General features: G+C 41.6%; 1 protein-coding gene across 1 annotated transcript in view; it reads right to left on the bottom strand.

The window, feature by feature from the left end:
- LOC134357440 (dynein axonemal heavy chain 8-like) overlaps positions 1-25,595 on the bottom strand; it is a 1,088,497-nt gene that overhangs the window by 170,465 nt on the left and 892,437 nt on the right. Inside the window, exons 68-70 of the mRNA XM_063069028.1 lie at positions 22,585-22,761; positions 10,478-10,645; positions 651-866 (exon numbers count right to left, since the gene is read on the bottom strand). Coding sequence (XP_062925098.1) covers positions 651-866; positions 10,478-10,645; positions 22,585-22,761 — 561 coding nt within the window. The remainder of the gene's footprint in view (positions 1-650; positions 867-10,477; positions 10,646-22,584; positions 22,762-25,595) is intronic.

The following is a 25,595-nucleotide window of genomic DNA, read 5'->3' as shown; positions in this document are numbered from 1 at the left end:
CATGTTAGTGTGAAGCACAGCGTTTTTTATCTTTAATGTCAGTGTTCAGCATCAAGCGTGTTTATTCGAACAATCTTTAATCTGCATACAGTACTATGATATACGGACCCTTATCAATTTGCAGCCCACAATGGTTTGGAGCCATATGCAGCATTGGAGCTGAATGTCAAGTACAAAAGGAGAATGCCATGATCCCCACCCCTGCATGTTCTCACACTTTCCTGACAGCTTTTTCTGCTATTATATTGTGACTACCAGAGGGAGAGCTAATTGCTGATATAATTCCCTGTGGTCAGCTTGGTAGTGTCATAGCAGCTGAGAGCTCTGTGCATGAGCTCCAGGAACTGCACCAGTCACATTTTAGCAAAGGAATTTATTTACAAAATACCTTGGTACTTTTAATATTCTTTTTCCAAATTCATTATTTTTCATGGGTGGGGCGATTTGAGTGGGCATTCATGCACTTTTTCAGTACTAAAGTACCATGCCAAAAGAAGATGTAATTACCAGGTTTCTATTTTTATTTTCACTTAAACTTTTCCAAAGAATATTTTCAAACAGTGCATTCTATAGTGGTAAAGATAATTGTGACTTAATCAGTTTATTCAGTGAAAGTTTTAAAATATATTCATCTTCTGACTCAGAATTACCTTCAGGGGCAGCACCTCTTTGTTGATGGCAAAAAAGGCAGCCATAGCCTGAGTCCAGGACAACAAACCAGCAACGTTCCCACATACTTTCTTAGCATTTTCAAATGTATAATCATCCATGATAAAATACGGCTGGAGCAGTTCCACTGTTTCATCATTGATGGTGTCCTTTGGGAACTGCTGCAGGGCCTGTAGAAACCCAGTGCCACTCAACAGCTGGAAATGGAGTGACAAAAATCTCTGTCATGAATCAGGTTATGACTTCAACAGAAAATATTTATAAGCCTTGCATTATACAATCGCAAACTCATAGAAGAGAAACTAGATAAAGTAGTTCAGTCATTTCTATGTTACTAAATTTTATGTAGGCCTGAAAATAATACAAGTCACATGCTTCTTTACCTTTTTTCCCAAAGAACAGATTTCAAGAAGAGATTTTGGCATCATCTCTGTCTATAGGTGAGGTTCTGGCAGACTGGAGAGTGGCTAATGCTGTACCGTTGTTTTAAAAGTGTAGAAAAAACAAGCCAAAAATGACAGGCTATTGAGTTTGACATTGGTGGTGGGTAAATTGCTGGAAGGGGAATCTGAGAGACAGGATCTGCCAACATTTGGAGAAATCATCAGCATCTATTTTGAGTCAATCAACACAGCTTTGTGCATGGGAGGTCATGCCTGACAAACTTCTTGGAGCTCTTTGAGGAGATAACCAAGAGGGTAGATGAGGGTATGGTTTGGATGCAAACTATATGGAATTTAGCAAGGCTTTGACAGGGTTTCTCATGGCAGACTGGTCTGGAGGGTTAGATTGCACAGGGAGTGATAGAAGATTGTTTTCATAGTTGGCTCAGTGGTAGGAAGCAGAGGGTGACGGTCAAGGGATGTCTCTCAAACTGGAAGCCCGTGTCTACTGACGTGCCACAAGGCCTTTGTTGTTTGTAATTTATATAAATGATTTGGATATGAATGTACAAAGCATGGTTAGTAAGTATGTAGACGATACTAAAATAGGTGCTGTTGAATCAGTGTAGAAGGTTATGAAAAATTACAAGCAGATAGTTAGCTAATGGCTTTCAATCCAGATAAATGTGAAGTATTGCATTTTGGGATATAAAACCAGGGTAGGATTTGTACATTGAATGTTTGGGCCTTAGGGTGTGTTAAGGAATAGAGGGACCGAAGAGCACAAGTGGCATTACAGATAGATAGAGTGATGAAGATATTAGGCATGTTGGCCTTCATTAGCCAGGGATTATAGGAGTTAGGAAGTTATGTTACAGTTACGTAAGACCATGGTAAGGCCTCACTTAGAGAACTGTGTACTGTTTTGGTCTCCCTATTATAGGAAAGATTTTATTAATCTAAAAATAGTGCAAAAAAATTTACCAAGATGTTGCCTGGTCTTGTGACCCTAAGTTACAAGGGGAGGTTGCACAGATTCTGGAACACAAGAGATTGAGAGGTGACCTGATAGAGCAATATAAGACTATGAGGGGCATAAAAAGGGTGAAAACACACAGCCCTTTTCACAAAGAGGGATTACTATGAACAAGACAGCATAGGTTTAAGATAAAGGTGAAATGCACCTGAACTACAAAGATGGTGCTGGTCAGACATGGCAATGCTTTGCAGGTAGCTAACAAAACTACTAACAATTCTACTAAATATACTTCTTAGAACATAGAAAGCTGACAGCACAATACAGGCCCTTCAGCTCACAAAGCTGTGCCGAACATGTCCTTTCGTTAGAAATTACCTAGAGTTACCCAGAGCCCTCTATTATTCTAAGCTCCATGAACCTATTCAGGAGTATCTTGAAAGACCCTACTGTATCCTCCTCCACCACCGTCGCCAGCAGCCTACTCCACGCACTCACCACTCCCCGCGCAAAAAATTTACCCCTGACATCTCCCCTTTACTTACCTCCAAGCACCTTAAAACTGTGCCCTCTCATGTTAGCCATTTCAGCCTGGGGAAAAAGCCTCTGACTATCCACAGGATCAATACCTCTCATTATCCTAAACACCCCCATCAGGTCACCTTCCATCCTCTGTTGGTCCAAGGAGATTTTTGGGACTATGATCACTGTAATCTGCAGCCTGTAATTTCCTGCTGGGAGGTGTGCTTTTGAATTGTCTGTATGACCTGGCACTTTTGTGGTATAGAACATAGAATAGTACAGCACAGTACAGGCCCTTCAGCCCACAATGTTGTGCCAACCCTCAAACCCTGCCTCCCATATAAGTCCCCACCTTAATTTCCTCCATATACCTGTCTAGTAGTCTCTTAAACTTCACAAGTGTATCTGCCTCCACCACTGACTCAGGCAGTGCATTCCACGCACCAACCACTCTCTGAGTAAAAAACCTTCCTCTAATATCCCCCTTGAACTTCCCACCCCTTACCTTAAAGCCATGTCCTCTTGTATTGAGCAGTGGTGCCCTGGGGAAGAGGCGCTGGCTATCCACTCTATCTATTCCTCTTATTATCTTGTACACCTCTATCATGTCTCCTCTCATCCTCCTTCTCTCCAAAGAGTAAAGCTCTAGCTCCCTTAATCTCTGATCATAATGCATACTTTCTAAACCAGGCAGCATTCTGGTAAATCTCCTCTGTACCCTTTCCAATGCTTCCACATCCTTCCTATAGTGAGGCGACCAGAACTGGACACAGTACCCCAAGTGTGGCCTAACCAGAGTTTTATAGAGCTGCATCATTACATTGTGACTCTTAAACTCTATGCCTCGACTTATGAAAGCTAACACCCCATAAGCTTTCTTAAATACCTTATCCACCTGTGAGGCAACTTTCAGGTATCTGTGGACATGTACCCCGAGATCCCTCTGCTCCTCCACGCTACCAAGTATCCTGCCATTTACTTTGTACTCTGCCTTGGAGTTTGTCCTTCCAAAGTGTACCACCTCACACTTCTCCGGGTTGAACTCCATCTGCCACTTCCCAGCCTACTTCTGCATCCTATCAATGGCTCTCTGCAATCTTTGACAATCCTCTACACTACCTACAACACTACCAACCTTTGTGTCGTCTACAAACTTGCCAACCCACCCTTCTACCCCCACATCCAGGTTGTTAATAAAAATCACGAAAAGTAGAGGTATCTTGAAGTGGATTCTCAAGTATGCTGGTACGGCTGTGGTGGCCATTGGTGGAGCAGACTTGGGGCCAGACTGAAACTTTAGGTGAAACAGCGATGGGAGGGACTGCGACCAAGAACAGATAATGAATCGATGTTTGGCCAATTTAAGCGCTGAGCCGTATTAAAAAGATGAAGGTGTTAAGGCTGAACCAGTGTTCAGCTTTCTACTCTGTGAGGCTTTACTTGCCTCGGTGCTGAACTGACTCTGTGGTTGTGGCCTTCAGCCATTGGCAATTGTGTCGATGCTGAACCTGGCTCCGTGGCTGTTGCCTGTAGCTACCAAGCTCCTGGACCAGCTGCAGCGTTGAACTGGCTCCATAGCTATGGTCTTACTCAAAGTTCAAAGCAAGTTTATTATCAAAGTATGTACAACCTTGATATCTTCACAGGCAGTCATAAAACAAAGAAATCCAAAGGAACACATTAAAAAAAGACCCAATGTGCAGAAAAAAATAGTGCAAACAATAAATGTAAGCGAATAACATTCAGAAATGAAGTTCATGAAAGTAAATCCAGAGCCATGAAGCCAGTCAACACCGTAGCAGATACAAGAGCCCATTATTTACATACCACAGCCAAGTTCAGTGCAGAGATGAGTAAAACTCATGAAGCAGCAAGCTGAACTGGCCCATCCCTCACCTCTGGACCCAGCTTTTTCAATGTGGCCCAGCACTTAAATTATCCAAACCTTGGGTCATTCCTTGCTCTCAGACTCGGGCCCTGCCACTTTGATACTCTCCTGGGCCTCGTCACTTCGATTTGGCTGTACTCGACCTTTCCAATTCAGCCCGGCACTTAAATCAATCAAACCTCAGATCGTTCCTCGTTCTCAGACCCAGGCCCCACTGCTTTGATATGCTCGTGAGCCCGAGCCTGAGCCCCACTGCCTCGACTCAGTTCCTCTGCATCAAAACACCTCCAGCTCATTCCTCGCTCTCGAGTCCGTGCCTTGCTGCATCAATTTGGCACACTACAACTGTCCTGCACCTTCAAGATTTCAGTTCACACTGCAAAATGCCAGGTCGTACAGGCAGTTCAAAAAGCTCACCTCCAAAAGGGAAGTTACAAGTTATCGATTGCAGTGATTGTATCAGAGGAAAAAGTGTGATTAATACAGTAATTTATAGTTTTGTTTGTTTTGTTTGCTACCAGCAAGTAGTCACTGTGCTTCATTAGTGCTATCTTAAATCGGATACTCTGTGCTTCATGTTCTTTGGATTGTTTATTTGCTTTTTTTATTGTTTACATGATTTGTTTTTCCTTTTTCACACATTGGTGTATGACTGTATTTGTGGTGTGGGTTTTTTCATGAATTCTATTGTGTTTCTTTGTTTTGTAGCTGCCTACAAGATGAATCTCAAGGTTGTATATGTATACATACTTTGATAATATATGTACTTTGAATGTTCTAAAGGACATTAGAGGCAGTAAAGCTGTGAACCAAATGTGAGTTGATGGTACTGGCTTGCTGGGCTGCAAGGTAACACTGTTAGCATGGATGAGTTGAGCCAATGGCCTTTTTCAATGCTGTATCATTCCATGACTCTATAACATTATAATGCTTAAATCACAACTTTTTTTAAAAAGAGTCATTGGTTCATAATGGCTGCCAGTGAATAGTGGTGTTCCACAGGGTTCTGTATCAGGACTGCTTCTTTTCATGTTTTATATAAATTATGTAAATGATTTAGGTAACAAAATTGATGGCTTTGTAGGCATGTTTGCAGATGATATGAAGAGAGGTGGAGGGGGAGGTAGGGTTGAGGAAGCAGAGGGTCTGCAAAAGGATTTAAACTGACTTGGAGAATGGGAAAAGCGGTGACAGATAGAATATAGTGTAAGGGAGTATATGGTCATGCACTTTGGTAGAAGGAATAAAAGCGTAGACTATTTTCTAAATGGAGAGAAAATTCAGAAATCAAAGTTGCAAAGGGACTTGAGAATCCTTGTGCAGGATTCCCTAAAGTTTAATTTGCAGGTCAATGGTAAGGAAAGCAAATGTTATGTTAGCAATTGTTTTGAGAGGAACAGAATATAAAAGCAAGGATGTAATGCTGAGGCTTTATCGGGCATTGGTCAGGATTTGGAATATTGTGAATAGTTTTGGACCCCATGACTAAGAAAGGAAGTGGTGGTATTAGAAAGGTCAAGAAGAGGTGCACGAGAATGATCCTAGGAATGTGAAATATTTTAACAAACGTAATTATGACAGCATTTCTGCTACTTGGAAAGTTATGCACTAATGAATGGATGTCAGTCCCGGCTTTTTTTTTAAACAGGCAAACTAAAGACATGAAAGACTGAAAATAGTGGAATCTGGAGCAACCATCTGATGGAGGAACTCAAGATGTTACACAGAATTGTGGGGTGAAGGTAGTGTCAATGAATTGAGTCAGAACCCTGTATCAGAGAGAGTAAGGAGCCAGTAGGTGACTGGTTTAGTAGTGAATGATAACGGGCAGATGGAGCAAGGTGAGGAAGGGAGAGGGGAAACAGAGGCAGGTGGGTGAAAGGTGGGAGCTGGCAGACAAAGAAAAGAAGAAAGAGGTAGATGGACCCATAGAGGAGGAGGGGAAGGTAAAACTGGAGACAGCTAGGAGGGTGATAGGTGGGAACACAAGAGTGCTTCAATCTGATAAGTAAGGAGGATGATAATGGGAACTATTAGGGGAGAGGTGAAGAACTGATGGAACAGGATGGGGAGGGTATCCATTGGATGAAATATGTGGGTAGTAGGTGCATGGAACCAGGAAGGGATGGAAGACAAAAATAGGTGATGGGTGTGTTGGAAGGCTAGGGCATTTTGGTGATTATGGGGTAAAGGACAAAAATAGGAGGATCAGAAGAGGATTGGAAAGAGAGAGAAGATGGGAGGATAGGAGGGGGGGGGGGGTGAAACACAGAAGGTAAGGATTACCTGAAACTGGAAAATTCAATTTTCATTCCATTGGGTTGTAGACAACCCAGGCAGAATACAAGGTGTTGTTCCTCTAACTAACAGATGACACAAAGATTGATGCTCTTTGATCCAGTCATCCATGCCAACCAATTTGTCTACTTAAGCTAGTTCCGTTTCCCATATCTCTCCAAATGGGAATAATTCAGTTAGGTGCTTTGATTCGCATGGATGATTTGGGCCAAAGGGGTTGTTTCCATGCTGTATAACTCTAGCCTATCCACTCTTTCTTTACACATGAAATACTTAATTCGAGGCAATACCCCATTGAACCTGCACCACCTCTAGTGTATTCACTTCCTTCCTACAGCAGTAGAAATAATCCTTCCTACAGTGCACTCGACACAAGGTTTTATGAATCTGTAAAATAGCCTCCTTGCTCTACTCATTGTCCTATCCTTATTAGTCCTCCCAAAAATTACTCATACTTATCAGAATTGGATTCCATCTGTCCTTGCCCTACTCAGTTTATAGAATGATTAGTGCTGTTCATAACCTAAGACTATCTTCTTCACTATCAACAATTTCACCATCTTATTGATCATACCTGCCATATTAACATCCTAATTGTTCATGTTTATAACAAACTGTAAACTTCCAGTACCAATCCCTGTAGCACACAACTCATCATGTACTTCCAATCGGAAACACAATCCTCCACCATGTCCCTCCATCTCCTATTACCATGTAATTTTTAATCTAATTTGCCAAATGACCATGGATCCCATGGAATCTAACCTTTTGGACCTGTTTCCCAGGTGGGTCTCCGAAGACATTACTGAAGTCTATATAAGCAACATTAAACACATTATTGTTGTAGGTAGAACTGGGGATGCGATAATTCAGATGAGTATAGGGAGTTAGGTAACAAGTTAAGAAGCAGGACCTTCAGGATAGTGATCTCCAGATTACTCCTATGCTATGTGCTAGCAAGGTCAGAAATAGGATTGGTCATATGAATTTGAGGCTGACCTAGCGCAAGGATTGACCATTAGGATCTTTTCTGAGATAGTGGCAACCTGTACAAGAGGGATGGGTTACACTTGAACCAGACAGTGAACAATATTTTTACAGATAATTTGCTAGTTTGAAGGGTATAAACTGGATAGGCAGGGGGGAACAACTCTGAGGAGGAGCAAGTTATGGGCTGGTGAGAGCAAGTCTAGTAATCAGGATAGCTAGGCAGGGACAGCTAACACAATAAAGGCAAGGATAGGAGTACTAAGTTAAACTGCATTTATTTCAATGCTCATAGTTTAACAGGTAAGGCAGATGAATTCAGAGCATGAATTAGATCTAAGGACCATAAGACCATAAGATATAGGAGCAGAATTAGGCCATTCAGCCCATTGAGTTTGCTCCACCATTTCATCATGGCTGATCCCGGATCCCACTCAACCCCATACACCTGCCTTCTTGCTATATCTTTTGATGCCCTGACCAATCAGGAAATGATCCACTTTAAATATACTCATGGACTTGGCCTCCACTGCAGTCTGTGGCACAGCATTCCACAGATTCAGTACTGCCTGGCTAAAAAAAATTCCTTCTCATCTCTGTTCTAAAAGGTAGCCCCTCAATTTTGAGACTGTGCCCTGTAATTCTGGATACCCCCACATTCTTCTAAATTCCAGTAAGTACAGGCCCAAAGCTGCCAAATGCTCCTCATATGTTAACCCCTTCATTCCTGGAATCATCCTCATGAAACTCCTCAGGACTCTTTCAAATGACAACACATCCCTTCTGAGATATGGGGCCCAAAACTGTTGACAGTACTCCAACTGTAGCCTGACCAGTGTCTTATAAAGCCTCAGCATGATCTCTGTGCTTTTATTTTCTATTCCCCTTGAAATAAATGCTGACATTGCATTTGCCTTCTTTACCACAGATTCGACCTGTAAATTAACCTTCTGGGAGTCTTGCATGAAGACCTTTAAGTCCCTCTGCACCTCCGATATTTGAATCTTCTCCCCACTTAGATAATAGTCTGCACTATTATTTCTTTTACCAAAATGTATTATCATATATTTCCCAACACTGTATTCCATTTGCCACTTTTTTGCCCATTCTTCCAATTTGTTATGTCCTGCTGCAATCGCATTACTTCCTCAGCATGACCTACCTCTCCACCTATCTTCGTATCATCCACAAACTTTGCCACAAAGCCATCAATTTTATGAAATAAATCATTAATAAACAATGTGAAAAGTAGCGGTCCCAATACTGACCCTTGAGGAACACCACTAGTTACTGGCAACCAACCAGAAAAGGCCCCCTTTTATTCCCACTTGCTGCCTCCTGCCTGTTAGCCATTCCTCTATCCGTGCCAATATCTTTCCTGTAATGCCACAGGATTTTATCTTGTTAGAGATAACAAAACTGGGAGGTTATAGTCATAACAGAAATATGGCTGAGAGAAGGGCAGAACTAGCAGCTCAATATTCCAGGATGCAGATACCACAGGTGTAAGAGAATTAAGTGAAGAGGACGTGTAACCTTGTTGATAAGGAAAGACATAACAGCCGTACTTAGAGATGACATTATTGGGGGATCATCCAGTGAGGCCATATTGGAAGAACTTGGAAACAAGAAGAGATGGGTCACTCTAGTGGGATTATATTACAGACATCCCAATAGTTTGCTGGAACTTGAGGAACATGTGTAGAGGGAAATTGCTTATAGCTATACAGGGTTGTAATATGTATGGGGTGGCATGGTAGTGTAGGTGCTGGTGTAACACTATTACAACGCAAGCAACCCGGGTTCAATTACACCTGTAAGGAGTTTGTATACATTCTCCCACATTTGAAAGACAGGGTTCAGAAGGGTAATTGGTCACATGGGTGTAATTGGGCAGTGCAGGCTCATTGGGCTGGAATGGCCTGTTACCAAGCTGTATTTCAAAACAAACAAATTAATTAATAATGGATAACTTGATAAATGTTACTCTTAACAGAATTATGCTGATCATCTTTAATTAATTGTTGATTTTTAAAATGCAGATTAATCCATCTCTTTCCAAGTATAGATTAGTTATTTTAATAATTTAAGTGAAAGGCCCAAATATAACACATTGATGAATCCTAATAAAAATCTTCTCCCCCCACCCCCCAGCCAGCCTATTTAACTCAATTCTTTCCTCTAATTATCAATCAGCCTGCTGCTCAAAACAATTTCCCTTCATAACCACTCTTGGTTTGAATATTTCATAATATGAGTGCTTGAGGAAATTTAATTTAATGGGAGCAGGAGGCTTTAAAATTATTGATATAAAGAGTAAAATACAAAGCTGCAGACGCTAGAAATCTGAAATAAAACACAAAACTCTGAAAATATTCAGACTTGACAGCTTCTGTGGAAAAAGAAAAAGGAAGTAATATTTTCATAATTGAGTATTCTTTCCTGGTTTTGCATGACCTCCGCAGCAGCTTCTTTTTGATGTAGAAGTGAGGTCTGAATTCAGGCCCTTTATCCAGCAAAAGGTAGAAGTACCCAGGCAGACACTATAGTGGAAATGGTGGCAATAACCAGGAACACAAGAAACATAATTCTCAAATTAATTATTGTACGGCAAAGTGAGAACAAGGGTTTTCCCATATTTGATGTCTCAAAATAGTACTGAATGAAGAAAAAACTGCCAGTGGTAATCTTTCATCAGTCATTATTTATAGCCAATTTGATAAGAGATCATTGTATTAAAATAAATTGAGATACCTTCAAAGACTCGCCCCAGGAAGGCTTAACACAGGGCCTCTCTGGATCCGTGGTAACTGTGTCCATTTTCTTTTGGAAGAGAACCAGAACACAATCAAGAATTCTCATTATCAGGTGAGGTGGTTTGGCTAGCTTACGCACAGTGGCAATGTCAGTAGGCTTGATAGTCTGGGAAGAGAAATATAATTTGTTCATAAAGTGAGCCAAATAAATGCAGATCACATTCCATTGCATCATTATATCTCAGTCCAATGTAGACCTACATTACAGTTCTATCTTAAAGGTACCAAAAATAATGATTTAAACATAAAAAGTGCCTTTGCTAGTGGTGGGTTTTCTCAGAATTCTGAAGGATAGGGATATGAAGTCTTCACTTTAATGATTTTAAAAGGATGAATGAACATCTTGAATTTGGCCACATTTTGAGTATTGTGTGCACTCCTGTTATCACATTGCAGAAAGGATGTCACAGAAGAGGTTCAGCAGATTGGAGAGTATTAGACACAAGGAGAGACTGGACAAACTTGAATTGTTTTCACTAGAGATCTGGAGGCAGAGGGAGCAATCTGATGGAAGTATATTAAATTATGAGAAGCATAGGTGAAGGTGAAAGTTTTAAGGAGATGAGACAAGTTTTTCTTAAACACCAAGTGTGGTTAGGTGCCTGGAATACACTACCAGAGCAGGGGTGGAAACAGATATAGCAGCACCTTTTAAGAGGCATTTAGCCAAACACAGGGGATAAAGAAATACTGACCATGTGTTAACAGACAGGATTAATTAGATTGACATTATGGCTGATGCAACATTGTGGGTTGAAGGGCCTATACAGTGATGTACTGTTCTATGTTGTGAGATACTTGCCTTCACGGCCTCCTCAGGCAGTACATTCCAGATTCCAAACAATCTGTGTATGAAAATATTTCCCCTCACATCCCCTCCAAACTTCCTACCTCTTACCTTGTATTCTGCCTCTTTGTTTCAAACACTCTAACTGTAGGAAAATGATTCTTACTATCTATCTCCTTCAATTCATCAATTGAGGAATAGAATTCTTTATTTGTCTGTCAATTACACTTTTGTTCCCAGGAATACAAACCCAACCTATCTAATCTCTCTTTATGAGCGAAATGCTCTAATCTTGCAAACATCCTGGTTAACCTTCTCTCAGCCTTTTCCAGCTCAATCATATCCTCCCTATAGTGTGGCAATTAAAACTATTCTGCTCTTATATTGGTTGGTGATTGATGGCTGATGAAGCAAGTATTCTCAATTACTTCTTAACCACCCTATCCACCTATACTGCCACATTTTGGGATTAATAGATGTATCCCAAGGCTCTCTGTTCATCAAAAGGCCCCATCTTTTTCATGGTATGTCCTACCGTTATTTGGTCTTCAGAAATATGAAATGTTGTACCATTAGGATTAAAATCTGCTATTGCTCCAAGCAACGCACATCTTTCCAGCTGATCAATATTTTGCTGTTGTGTAACACATTTTTCTTCCCTGTCTACACCACCACAAATTTTCATATCATCTGCAAACTTACTAATCATACCTCCTAGTTTGCATCCATGTCATTAATGTACAGTAGATTCCAGTTAACTGGGCCATTGGTTAATCAAGCAGCTGGTTATTTGGGACAACTCTTTAAGAACAAAACTAATTGAGAAAATTGCTGGGATTCCCTTCATTTGTTTGGGTCACCATGTCACTTAATTGGGACAGGAGACTTACAGTACTGTTGTGGTATTGGTAGTGTGATCATTTGTTCTGTATTTCATTTAAATATATAACTGTTACTCAGTTTGTCTTTTTTTAAGTACCTTTTTAACTATTTACATGAAACTTTGGCTAATTGGGTCAGCCACTTATTGTGCCAAAATGTTCAGGTTCTGATGTGTTCCAATGAACTGGAATATACTGTATATCATAAACATCAAGAGTTCCAGCACCAGTTCTTGTGTTACACTTCTAATCACAGCTTCCAATCAGAAAATCAACTCTACACCCCATCTTTTATTGCCAAGACAATTTTGGATGTAGTTTGTCAGCTCAATTTCGATTCCATGTGTTCTACCTTTTGGACCAGCTGACCATACAGGATCTTGTCAAAGTACCTACTAACATCCATGTAGACAACACCTACCATATTGTCCTCATCAAAATGCTTTGTTAACATGTCTAAAAATTCAATAAACTTAATGATTTTTTACCAGCAAAGCTATTCTTAAACAATCTCTCCCTTTCCATATGCAAATAAATTCTGTACCTTAAAACTTTTTCCAATTAAAAACACATACCACTCATGTAAGATTCTGGCCTGTGGTTACTTAGCTGATCCCCACTGCCCTTCTTGAATAAAGAAACCACATTTGCTATCCTCCTTTCATCTGGTGCTTTACCTATGACTATCAAAAATGTAAAAATCTCCACAGAGACCCACAAAACCGCTTTGTCACCTACTATAGTATCTCATTAAGCCCTGGGAATTTATGCACCTTTATGTGCTTCAAGACATTTAACACTTCCTCCTTGTTATGGCTAATTTGCTGTTGAATATCACTGACCCTCTTTCTGAACTCTCTATCATGTTTCTCTCCTTAGTGAATACAATTGAAACATATTCATTTCCCCAGATTTACACTGCTATGTACTGTCTTCCTTTGGCTATCTGGCTATTTTACAGGGACATAGGATTAACATAGGTAGGCATCTTGGTTGCATGGACTGGTTGATCTGAGGACCTGCTTCTGTGCTGTATGACTATGAATCTTTCCTCTCAGTCCTTGTGCAGAGTTTTGACACCAAGGGACCCTTACACCATTTGCTCCACAGAAGCTGCGTGACCCACTGAGTTCTTCTAATGTTCTGTTTTGTTTTAATCATTCTGTCTTCTCTCCTTTTTAATGTCAGGCCTCCCACTGAACATATCTCATCTATTCACCAAACACTTCCTTTGTTAGTATGTTCCATATTTTCACCACTCTTTGGGTAAAGTCTTTCTTCTCAGTTTCCTTATGGATTTCTTAGGGAGAGCTTTTTAACAATGGCCTCTAGTCATGCTCTTCAGCATGTGGAAATATTCACTCCATATCAGAACGTTACATAAATTTAAAGATCTTATTTAGGTTGCTCTTTAACATGTTTTTCCAACACCAAACAGTCTATTCATCTGTTCTGATATATGTATCTTCATATTTTCAGAATTTTCCACTCATTTGTAAAGTGTAGATTAATCAAATTTCATTTTTAAATCTTTTTTATTAATTACTATTAAAGATCAACAAAAAATACATTAAGGTAATCAAGTCAACATGTCAGTATGTACAATGATGAATTAAGTTACCAAATGACTGATTAACAAACCTAAACAATATATCAATAATAATAATAATAATAAATAGTGTTAAGAATATTTTTTGAAAGAAAAAAAGGAAGAAAAAGAACCCCTACTAACTAAAACAAAAAAACCCCTACTAACTCAAAAAAACTGAAAAAAAAACCCATTGGGAGCACAACCCTGGAGCTATACGCCAAATAAGCTTCCATAAAAGAAAAACATCAATCCGCCAGCTCAAATCCATTTAAACAAAAATCAGAAGGAAACCATCTTAATTAACTCAAATCAGATGATAGTAGCGGGCAAATGAACCCCACCTTTTCTCAAAATCAAATTGAGGATCAAAAGTTCGACTTCTGATATTATCCAAACTAAGACATAGCATCACCTGAGAGAACCATTGTATGAAAGTGGGAGCAGGGGCATCTTTCCATTTCAAAAAAATAGCCCTTCTGGCCAGTAATGTAACAAATGCAATTACATGTTGGTTTGATGTAGACATACCATGAATATATTGAGGGATCATACCGAACAAAACTGTCAATTTATTAGGTTGTAAATTAATTTTTAAAACTTTAGAAATTGTAGAGAAAATAGATTTCCAAAAATGTTTCAATACAGAACACGTTTTTACATCTATCACACTGAATATCAACATTAGGAAACATTTTAGACAGTCGTCCTTTGTCAAATAGTAATGATGTACAAATTTAAATTGAATTAAAGATCGCAACAGTTCGAAGAAGAGTTAACCAACTTCAAAATTCGCAACCAATCCTCTGTTATCAAGGTCATGTTAAGCTCTCTTTCCCAATCTTGCTTAATCTTAAGTGAAGGGTAATTGTGCTGTTGTAACAGTAAATTATAAATTTTCCCAATAAAACCTTTCACTAAAGGGTTCATTTTTAAAATAATATCTAACAGGTCAGAATCCTGTATATATGGAAAATTACTTAAATATTCTTGTAAGAAATGACTGACCTGAAGATATTGCAGGAAATGAGAATACGAGAGAGAGTATTTAGTTACTAATTTCTCAAAAGACATCAATCAGCCATCTTGGAACAGATCAATGAAGGAATAAACTCCTTTATTCCTCCAAAGAAGAAAGGTAGTATCACTTAATGAAGGTTTAAATAAATAATTTCGATAAATTAAACTAAGAAGTTTACATTTTTTGAGATTAAAAAAATTACAAAATTGGTACCAAATTCGTAATGACTGCTTAATCATAGCAATTAGCAATTTTGGCTAGTTGTACAGGTAACGAAGCTCCTAATAATGAGGTTAAGTGAAACTGTTTCACAGCTTTCAATTCCAAATCAGCCCAATATAACCAGGAACACATATAACGTATATTAACAGCCCAATAATACATTCTTAAATTATGCAGGGCAAAACCTCCATATTTTTTTAAATTTTGAAAATGATATTTTCCAATTGTTGGTCTTTTATTATTCCAAACAAAAGATGAAATAATAGAATCAATCTGATCAAAAAACTTCTTAGTTAAAAAAACAGGGATATTTTGAAATACATATAAAAATTTTGGTAAAATCATCATTTTAACTGCATGAATTTGGTCAGCTAACGAAAGTGTAAGAGGATTCCATCTACAAAATAATTGCTTCATAAAATCCATTAAAGGAACCAAATTAGCTCTATAAAGGTCTCTATGATTTTTAGTGATAATAATACCTAAATATTCCTTTTAGAGTCTGTAACTCTAAAAGGAATGTCATCATATATAGAAGCAGAATCATTTAGAGGAAATAATTCACTTTTATGAAAGTTTAGTTTATATCCCGAAAACTTTCCTAATTCATTTAATAGTTTCAATAAACCAGGAATGGATTCTTCAGGATTCGAAACATAAACTAAGAGATCGTCAGCATAAAGGGAGATCTTATGAATAGTCCCATTTATGAAAATTCCATGGATATCTTTAGCTTCATGAAGTGCAATGGCCAAAGGTTCCAGCACCAAATTAAATAACAAAGGACTTAACAGACATCCTTGTCTTGTACCCCGAGTCAAAAAAAAGATCTGCAATTATTAGTAATAACAGTAGCAATAGGGCTTTTGTATATCATTCTGATCCACTTATTAAAATTAATACCAAAGTTAAATTTCTCTAAAACGTTAAATGAGTATTTCCATTCAACTCTGTCAAATGCCTTTTCAGCATTGAGAGAAACAACACATTGGGGAGTCTTAGAAAAGGATAGGTATATAACATTTAACAGTCTCCGAATATTAGAGAAGGAATAACAGCCCTTTACAAAACCTGTTTGATCCTGAGAGATAATTTTAACTAGAATATTCTCCAGTCGATCAGCCATTATTTTTGAAAGAATTTTAGCATCCACATTTAATAATGAAATAGGTCTATATGAAGTGCAGTCAGTAGGGTCTTTATCTTTCTTAAGAATTAAAGAAATAGAAGCTTCATAAAATGTGGGAGGTAACTCTCCTATCAAAAAAGAATCTTTAAGCATTTCCAACATATATGGAGAAAGCAATTTTTCAAATTTTTTTATAAAATCCTACAGAATAACCATCCAATCCAGGAGCTTTACCAGATTGCACTGAAAGAATAGCTTTCTGAATTTCGTTTTCAGTAATAGGAATATCGAGAGTTTGTTGATCTTCAACAGAAATTCGAGGAAAATCAACCTTTTGTAAAAAGGCATTCATTTTAGAAGGATCAGCTGGAAACTGAGATTTATAAAGTTCAATGTAAAAGTCTTGAAAAATTTTATTAATGTCTTCATAATTACATGCTACACTACCGTCTCCTTTACGAATTTTTAAAGTTTGTCTTTTGGCTCTAGCTGCTTTTAATTGAGATGCTAATAGCTTATTATTTTTATCTCCAAACACATAAAATTGACTTTTCAATTTAAGCAAATTTCTTTCAATAGGATAAGTTAATAGTAAATTATATTGTGATTGGAGTTCAACCCTTTGTTTAAATAAATCAATGTTAGGAGAGATTATGTGGCGACCCACTTTCTACACAAGCGAACCGGCTCACAAAATAGCCCGTGCGCGGGGTGAGACTTTCGTAATGCACCTCTGACGTCATTTCCGCCCGGAGAGGGCTGGAAGGGAACTGCTTAAAAGCCAGTGTTGCGAAGTTTGAATAAAGGAGTCTCGAGTGCGACTTACTGACTGCGTGATGTTATTTCTAGCTCTGTGTGTAGCACATCACTACATTGGTGACCCCGACGGTCCAAACAGGATTTGGACTAAAGATGATCGACTCTTGTTCATCTGTTCACGCAGTTTCACTAAAACTGCCAACTTTCTGGACGCTGCGACCACGCGTGTGGTTTGACCATGCAGAAGCCCAGTTCCAGATTCAGCAGATATCTTCGGATTCCACACATTACTATTAAGTGGTGAGCTCCCTTGACCAGGAGACAGCCGCACGGGTTGGGGATTTCATACAGTCACCCCCCGAAGAAGGCAAATATGCAGTATTCAAAGTGCTGCTCTTAGGAGACCTTTGGCCTCTCACAGCGTGAGCGAGGTGCCCGCTTGCTGCACCTGGACAGTTTGGGAGACAGGCCGCCGTCAGCATTAATGAACGAGATGCTGGCCCTGGCTTGAAGGACACAAGCCCTGCCTCATGTTTGAGCAGGCGTTCCTAGAACAACTGCCCGAGGACATACATCTGCTGCTGGCTGACGCAGATTTCAGGGACCCCCGGAAGGTGGCGGACCAGGCAGACTTGCTGTGGAAAGCCAACAGGGAGAGCGGGGCGTCCGTCGGACAGATTACCAAGCCACGCGCCCAACAGCAGACCAGAGCAGGCCCGGCAACGGAGTGCACACAACCCAGAGGCAGGAGTGAGGAGGCCAATGAACAGTGGTGTTTCTACCACCAGCAGTGGGGCACAGAAGCCCACCGTTGTTGCCCGCCCTGCAAGTTCCTGGGAAAATGCTAGGGCCAGCCGCCGCTAATGGCTACAGCCTCCTGTACGTTTGGGTCAAACAGTCGGAACGCCGCTTCTTGGTCGACACCGGAGTGGAGATCAGCGTCTTACCCCGATGGGGTATGACACTCACAGCAGGGCGACGGGACCCACCCTGAGGGCCGCAAACGGCAGCACGACTTGGACCTACGGCACCCGCACAGTGCAGCTACAGTTCGGCGCCAGCCGGTTCACGTGGGACTTCACACTGGCCGCCGTGGCCCAACCACTCCTGGGGGTGGACTTCTTGCGAGCCCACAGCCTGCTGGTCAACTTGCAAGGGAAAAGACTGGTCCATGCCAAGACTTTCCAGACGTTCTCCCTGGGTGAAGCTAAGATGCCGGCCCTACACCTGGACTCCATCACGCTGTCTGATAACGAACTCACCAGAATCCTGGCGGACTTTCCATCGGTTCTGGCACCGCAGTTCATGGCAGCCATGCCCAGACACGGAGTACAGCACCATATTCCGACCCAGGGACCACCCCTCCATGCCCGCGCACGAAGGCTCCCCCTGGACAAGCTCCGCCTGGCGAAGGAGGAGTTCTAGAGGATGGAGGAATTGGGGATCGTACAGCGGTCCGACAGCCCATGGGCCTCCCCCTTGAACATGGTGCCCAAAGCAGCCGGGGCTGGAGACCATGCGGTGACTACTGCAGACTGAATGAGGCTGCAGCTCCAGACTGCTACCCCATGCCGCACATACAGGACTTTGCAGCAAACCTGCAAGGGGCAAGCATTTTTTCCAAAGTAGACCTCGTCTGGGGGTACCATCAAATCCCGGTACACCCTGAAGACATCCCCAAAACAGCACTCATCACCCCGTTTGGCCTGTTCGAATTCCTCCGAATGCCGTTCGGCCTGAAGAATGCCGCACAGATGTTCCAGCGACTAATGGATGTGGTGGGCCGCGACCTGGACTTTGCATTCATCTATTTAGACGACATCCTCATAGCCAGCAGTGGTCGTCAGGAGCATCTGTCTCACCTCCGCCAACTCTACTCCCGCCTGAGTGATTTCGGCCTCACAATCAACCCAGCCAAATGCCAGTTCGGATTCAACACCATCGACTTCCTGGGCCACAGGATTACTAAAGACGGGGCAACACCTCTGCCCGCCAAGGTAGACGTGATCCGCCACTTCGCCCGGCCCAACAGAGTCAAAGGCCTGCAGGAGTTCGTTGGTATGGTGAACTTCTACCACCGCTTCCTCCCCTCAGCAGCCCGTATCATGCGCCCTTTGTTCACCCTGATGTCGGGTAAAGGCAAGGACATTACTTGGGATGAAGAGGCTGCAGCCGCTTTCGTTAAAGCCAAGGAAGCCTTGGCAGACACCGCGATGCTGGTGCACCCCAGAACAGACGTTCCAACCGCTCTCACAATGGATGCATCCAACACAGCAGTCGGTGGGGTGCTGGAGCAACTCATCGAGGGGCGCTGGGAACCCCTGGCGTTCTTCAGCAGGCACCTACGGCCACCCGAACTCAAGTACAGTGCCTTCGACCGGGAGCTGTTGGCACTATATCTGGCAATCCGGCATTTCAGGTACTTCTTAGAAGGCAGGCCGTTCACCGCGTTCACGGACCACAAACCGTTGACCTTCGCATTCACGAAGGTGTCCGATCCCTGGTTGGCCCACCAGCAGCGACATCTGTCCTACATCTTTGAGTACACGACGGACATCCAGCACGTCTCGGGAAAGGACAACGTTGCGGCGGACGCACTATCCAGACCAGCTATCCAGGCCCTGTCCCAGGGGTGGACTATGCAGCACTGGCGGAGGCGCAGCAGGCAGACGACGCAATGCCCAGCTACAGGAACGCAGTCTTGGGTTTGCAGCCGCAAGACCCTCGTAGGCCCAGGTGAGAGGACCCTCCTGTGTGACGTGGCTACCAGCCAACCTTGCCCCATCGACCCGGCAGCCTGGCGGTGGTGAGTTTTCGACTCCATACACGGCTTGGTGCACCCATCTATCAGGACAACCGTCCGGATGGTCTCCAGCAAGTTCGTGTGGCACAGACTTCGCAAACAGGTCAGCAAATGGGCCAAAATGTGCACTTAGTGCCAGACAGCCAAGGTACAGCGGCATGCCAAAGCCCCGCTGCAGCAGTTTGAACCCACCCACCGGAGGTTCGACCACATTCATGTGGATATCATGGAGCCCCTGCCAGTGTCGTGAGGAGCGCGGTACCTCCTAACTATGATAGACCTTTTCACGAGATAGCCAGAGGCAGTCCCGCTCAACAACACCACCGCCGAGTCCTGCGCCCGAGTGCTGATTGCAAACTGGGTAGCCCGCTTCAGGATACCGGCCCACGTTACCTCCGACAGAGGTGCCCAGTTCACCTCCAGCCTGTGGTCGGCTGTGGCCAGCCTGTTGGGAACAGAATTACACCACACAATTGCCTACCACCCACAGTCGAACGGACTAGTGGAATGCTTCCACCGTCACTTAAAGTCGGCTCTCATGGCCCGCCTGAAAGGGCCTAACTGGGTGGACGAGCTTCCCTGGGTCCTGCTTGGAATCCGCACAGCACACAAAGAGGATCTGCACACCTTGTTGGCTGAGCTAGTGTACGGCACACCCCTGGTCGTCCCAGGAGAGTTCATACCTCAAGGGGGCAAGATACTGAACCCGCAGCAGTCCTGGACAGACTACGCGAAAGGCTCGGCAACCTGGCTCCCGTACCGACTTCACAGCACAGACAGATCCCGACCTGCATACCCAAAGACCTGCAGAACTGTAAGTTTGTATTCGTCTGAAGGGGCGCACACCAGGCACCGCTACAGCGGCCGTACGAGGGGCCGTTCAAGGTGATCAGTAACAACGGGTCCACGTACGTTCTCGACATTGGGGGGAAAGAGGAGGTTTTCACGGTGGACCGACTCAAACCGGCCCATGTGGACTTGGCGCAGCCGGTCGAGGTTCAGGCACCGCGGCGCAGAGGCAGACCGCCCAAACAGAGACTGATCCAGACTGTGGACATTGGGGGTGTATCGCCGGTTCTGTGGGGGGGGGGGGTTATGTGGCGACCCACTTTCTACACAAGCGAACCGGCTCACAAAATAGCCCGCGCGCGGGGGGAGACTTTTGTAATGCACCTCTGACGTCATTTCCGCCCGGAGAGGGCTGGAAGGGAACTGCTTAAAAGCCAGTGCCATGAAGTTTGAATAAAGGAGTCTCTAGCTGTGTGTGTGGCACATCGCTACAATTGCATAAATATTATCTAAGTCTTTAATTTGTTTTGAAATCTTATCTAACTCTGTTTTTGTCTGTTTCTTAAGCTTAGTTAAATAGGAGATTATCCGACCGCACAAATATGCTTTAAATGTATCCCATACAATCAATTTTGACACATCTCCCGTATTATTAGAAAGAAAAAAATATTTTATTTGAGTCTCAATAAATTTGACAAAGTCCAAACTTTGTAATATATTTTCTGGAAAACGCCAAGGCAAATTTGCAATACCAACGTCATTCAATTCAAAAGCTAAGCTTAAAGGCGCATGATCTGAAACAACAACAGCATCATATTCACATTTCCGGACTTTGGACAAAAATCGGAAACCAGCTATAAAATAATCGATTCTCCAATATTTTTTGTGCACGTGAAAAAAAAGAATAATCTCTGTGATTAGGATGTAGATGTCTCCAAACTTCAACCAGGCCATAATCGATTTAAAAAAGAACTAATAAGTGATCCAGAACAACTTGGAAGCTGCTGATTGGCTGAACTCTTGTCAATCAAAGGATTTAAACAACAGTTAAAATCACCACCCATTAACAACATATATTCATTTAAATCCGGCAATAAAGCAAATACATTTTTAAAAAAAGGATCATCTACATTAGGTCCATACAGATTAACCAGGACAATTTTTCTTTTACAAATTGTTCCTTTAACGATTAAAAATCTACCATTAGTATCTGACACAATGTCTTCTTGGATAAATAGAATATTAGATTTACTAAAAATAGATACTCCCTTTTTTTATTTTGACAAGTGGCATGAAATTGAAGGCCCTTCCACATTTTAAAAAATCTATTTTGATTGCCCGCTCTGATATGCGTTTCTTGAGCAAAAATTATATCAGTTTGGAATCGATTAATGATTTTAAAAGTTCTTCTTTCGCTTAATAGGATGATTCCAGCCACAAACATTCCAACTAATAACGTTTATCTGTTTAGCTACCATTAAAAAAAATTATTTTTTTTAAACACATAAATACACGCATACCAATGCGGGCTAATCAAAACTGGCGGTGATAAGTATAACCATATACAAAACACGCACGCTCCGGAACTCCGTAATGGGAAAAAAATACAGTAAAAAAAAACTAAGATTGATCCTACACTGAATCCTATAGCTCAAAACTAACTCTAATCCTCCCACCACCCCAAAAGCCCGAAATTCAGCAAAAAGTCAAGTTTTAATATAGGTTTTCCATAACTTCATAACCACTACTCAATTATTAACAAATCTCTTACTTTCATGTTTTGTAATTTATAGGTCTGGACCACAATATAATTAATTACTATTATTTAAAAATGCTTCAAATATGGGGTAGTTTAGCTTTGAAATTTCAAGCCCAAGTAAGAGTAGCAGAAGAAACTTATAATTTCTGACACGATGCAAATTAGTATATATAAATCATTACCTGCATGAGTGACTGTTCACTTAACGAAGGCCATGGGAATCTGCTTTGTTTCATTTGTAAACAAAAGTATCTGAGAAGATTTCTGTGATCCTTCCTATATCATTTCACCAAAATTCTGTACTCACATTCAGGGCAGCTTCTGCCGCTTCTAGTGCAGGCTTTGCAGCTAGTAATTTGTCCTCCGCAAAGTTTTTATCCACTGCTATTTCATCAACGATCTTCTGGGCTTTATTTTTCACTATTAAGACTTCGTTCTTAACCTTCTCTGCAGCTTGTGCACTCTCTGTCACCTCTCCTAACACCTACAGGATATCATAGGGATATAATAATTCAGTTAATGACATTTTGAAATAAGAATACAGAAACAAGAGTAGGCTTTTTAGCCCCTCAAGTCTGTCCAGCCTTCAGTGAGAATTTGGCATTATTTTCTTAATACTTTTCATCATCAAAACCTATCAATCTCAGTTTTAAATTTAACAATTAACCTAACAACAAATATTAGCAGGAGAAAGAAAATGATCCAAGTTTCTTCTATCCTTTTAAGGAACAGCTTCTTAACTGCATTTCTGAAAGATCTGTGTTCACTCTCCACACTTTGCAAAAAAACAATGATTTACCATCTATAAATTTGCTGATACAACCATTGCTGGTAGAATCTCAGATGGAGACGAGAGGATATACAGGAGTGAGATATGCCAACTAGTGGAGTGGTGTTACAGCATCAACCTTGCACTCAATGTCAGAAAGACGAAAGACCTGATTGTGGACTTCAGGAAGGGTAAGACGAGGGAAGATATGCCAATCCTCATAGAGGACTCAGAAGTGGAGCGAGTGAGCAGTTTCAAGTCCCTGGGTGTCAAGATCTTTGAGGACCTAACCCGGTCCCAACGTATGCAGCTATAGAGAAGGCAAGACAGCGACTATACTTTATTAGGAGTTCGAAGAGATTTGTCAACAAAAACACTCAAAAACTTCTATAGATGGACTTCTATAGATGTATCATGGAGAGACCCTAAGACCATTAAATATAGAAGCAGAAGTAGGCTGTTCGGCTCATCAAGTCTGCTCTACCATTCAATCATGGGCTGATCCAATGCTTCCAGTCATCCCCACTTCCCTGCCTTCACCCCATACCCTTTGGCCCTGGCTAATCAAGAACCTATCTATCTCTGTCTTAAATGCACCCAATGACTTGGTCTCCACAGCTGCTTGTGGCAACAAATTCCACAGATTTACCACCCTCTGACTAAAGTAATTTCTCCTCATATCTGTTCTAAATGGACTTCCTTCAATCCTGAAGTCATGCTGTCTTGTCCTGGACTCCCCAACCATGGGAAATAACTTTGACATGTCTAATCTGTTCAGGCCTTTTAACATTTGGAATGTTTCTATGAGATCCCCCTCATTCTCCTGAACTCCAGGGAATATAGCCCAAGAACTGCCAGACATTCCTCATACGGTAACCCTTTCATTTCTGGAATCATTCTCATGATTCCTGTCTGAACCCTCTCCAATGTCAGTATATCCTTTCTAAAATAAGGAGGCCAAAACTGCACACAATACTCCAAGTGTGGTCTCATGAGTGCCTTACAGAGCCTCAATATCATATCCCTGCTCTTACATTCTATACCTCTAGAAATGAATGCCAACATTGCATTTGCCTTCTTCACAACCGACTCAACCTGGAGGTTAACCTTTAGGGTATCCTGCACAAGGACTCCCAAGTCCCTTTGCATCTCTGCATTTTGAATTCTCTCCCCATCTAAATTATAGTCTGCCCATTTATTTCTTCTACCAAAGTGCATGACTATACACTTTCCAACATTGTATTTCATTTGCCACATCTTTGCCCATTCCCCTAAACTATTAGGTCTCTCTGCAGGCTCTCTGTTTCCTCAACACCACCTGCTCCTCCACCTATCTTTGTATCACTGGTAAATTTAGCCACAAATCCATTAATCCCATAGTCCAAATCATTGATATACATCGTAAAAAGCAGCAGTCCCAACACCGACCCCTGTGAAATTACTCTGGTAACCAGCAGCCAGCCAGAATAGGATCCCTTTATTACCACTCTCTACTTTCTGCCAATCAGCCAAGGCTCCACCCATGCTAGTAACTCCCCTGTAATTCCATGGGAACTTATCTTGCTAAGCAGCCTCATATGTGGCACTTTATCCAAGGCCTTCTGAAAATCCAAATACACCACATCTACTGCATCTCCTTTGTCTATACTGCTTGTAATTTCCTCAAAAAATTGCAGTAGGTTAGTCAGGCAGGAATTTTCTTTCAGGAAACAATGCTGACTTTGGCCTATCTTGTCATGTGCCTCCAGGTACTCTGTAATCTCATCCCTAACAACGATTCCAACAACTTCCCAACCACTGATGTCAGGCTTACAGGTCTATAGTTTCCTTTCTGCTGCCTCCCACCCTTCTTAAATAGCAGAGTAACATTTGCAATTTTCCACTCATTTGGTACAATGCCAGAACCTATCGATTCTAGAAAGATCATTCTTAATGTCGCCACAGTCTCTCCAGCTACTTCCTTCAGAACCCGAGGGTTCATTCCATCAGGTCCAGGATATTTATCCACCCTCAGACTATTAAGCTTCCTGAGCAGTTTCTCAGTCATAATTTTCACTGCACATGCTTCACTACCCTGACACTCTTGAATGTCTGGTATACTGCAGATGTCTTCCACTGTGAAGACTGATGCAAAATACGAATTCAGTTCCTCTGCCATCTCTCTGTCTCTCATTACAATATCTCCAGCGTCATTTTCTATTGGTCCTGTATCTACCCTCAACTCTCTTTTACCCTTTATATACTTAAACAAGCTTTTAGTATCTTCTTTGATATTAATCACCAGCTTCCTTTCATAATTCATCTTTTCCTTCAGAATGACCTTCTTAGTTTCCTTCTGCAAGTTTTTAAAAGCTTCCCAATCCTCTATCTTCCCACTAGCTTTGGCTTCCTTGTATGCCCTCTCTTTTGCTTTAGGTCTGACTTCACTTGTCAGCCACGGTAGTGTCCTTCTTCCATTCAAAAATTTTTTCTTATTTGGAATATATCTGTCTTGCACTTGCTTCATTTTTCGCAGAAACTCCAGCCATTGCTGCTCTGCTGTCCTTCCT

Source organism: Mobula hypostoma, chromosome 2 (genome assembly GCF_963921235.1).
Source record: "Mobula hypostoma chromosome 2, sMobHyp1.1, whole genome shotgun sequence".
NCBI lineage: Eukaryota > Metazoa > Chordata > Chondrichthyes > Myliobatiformes > Myliobatidae > Mobula > Mobula hypostoma.
This window is presented reverse-complemented; position numbering and strand designations above follow the sequence as displayed.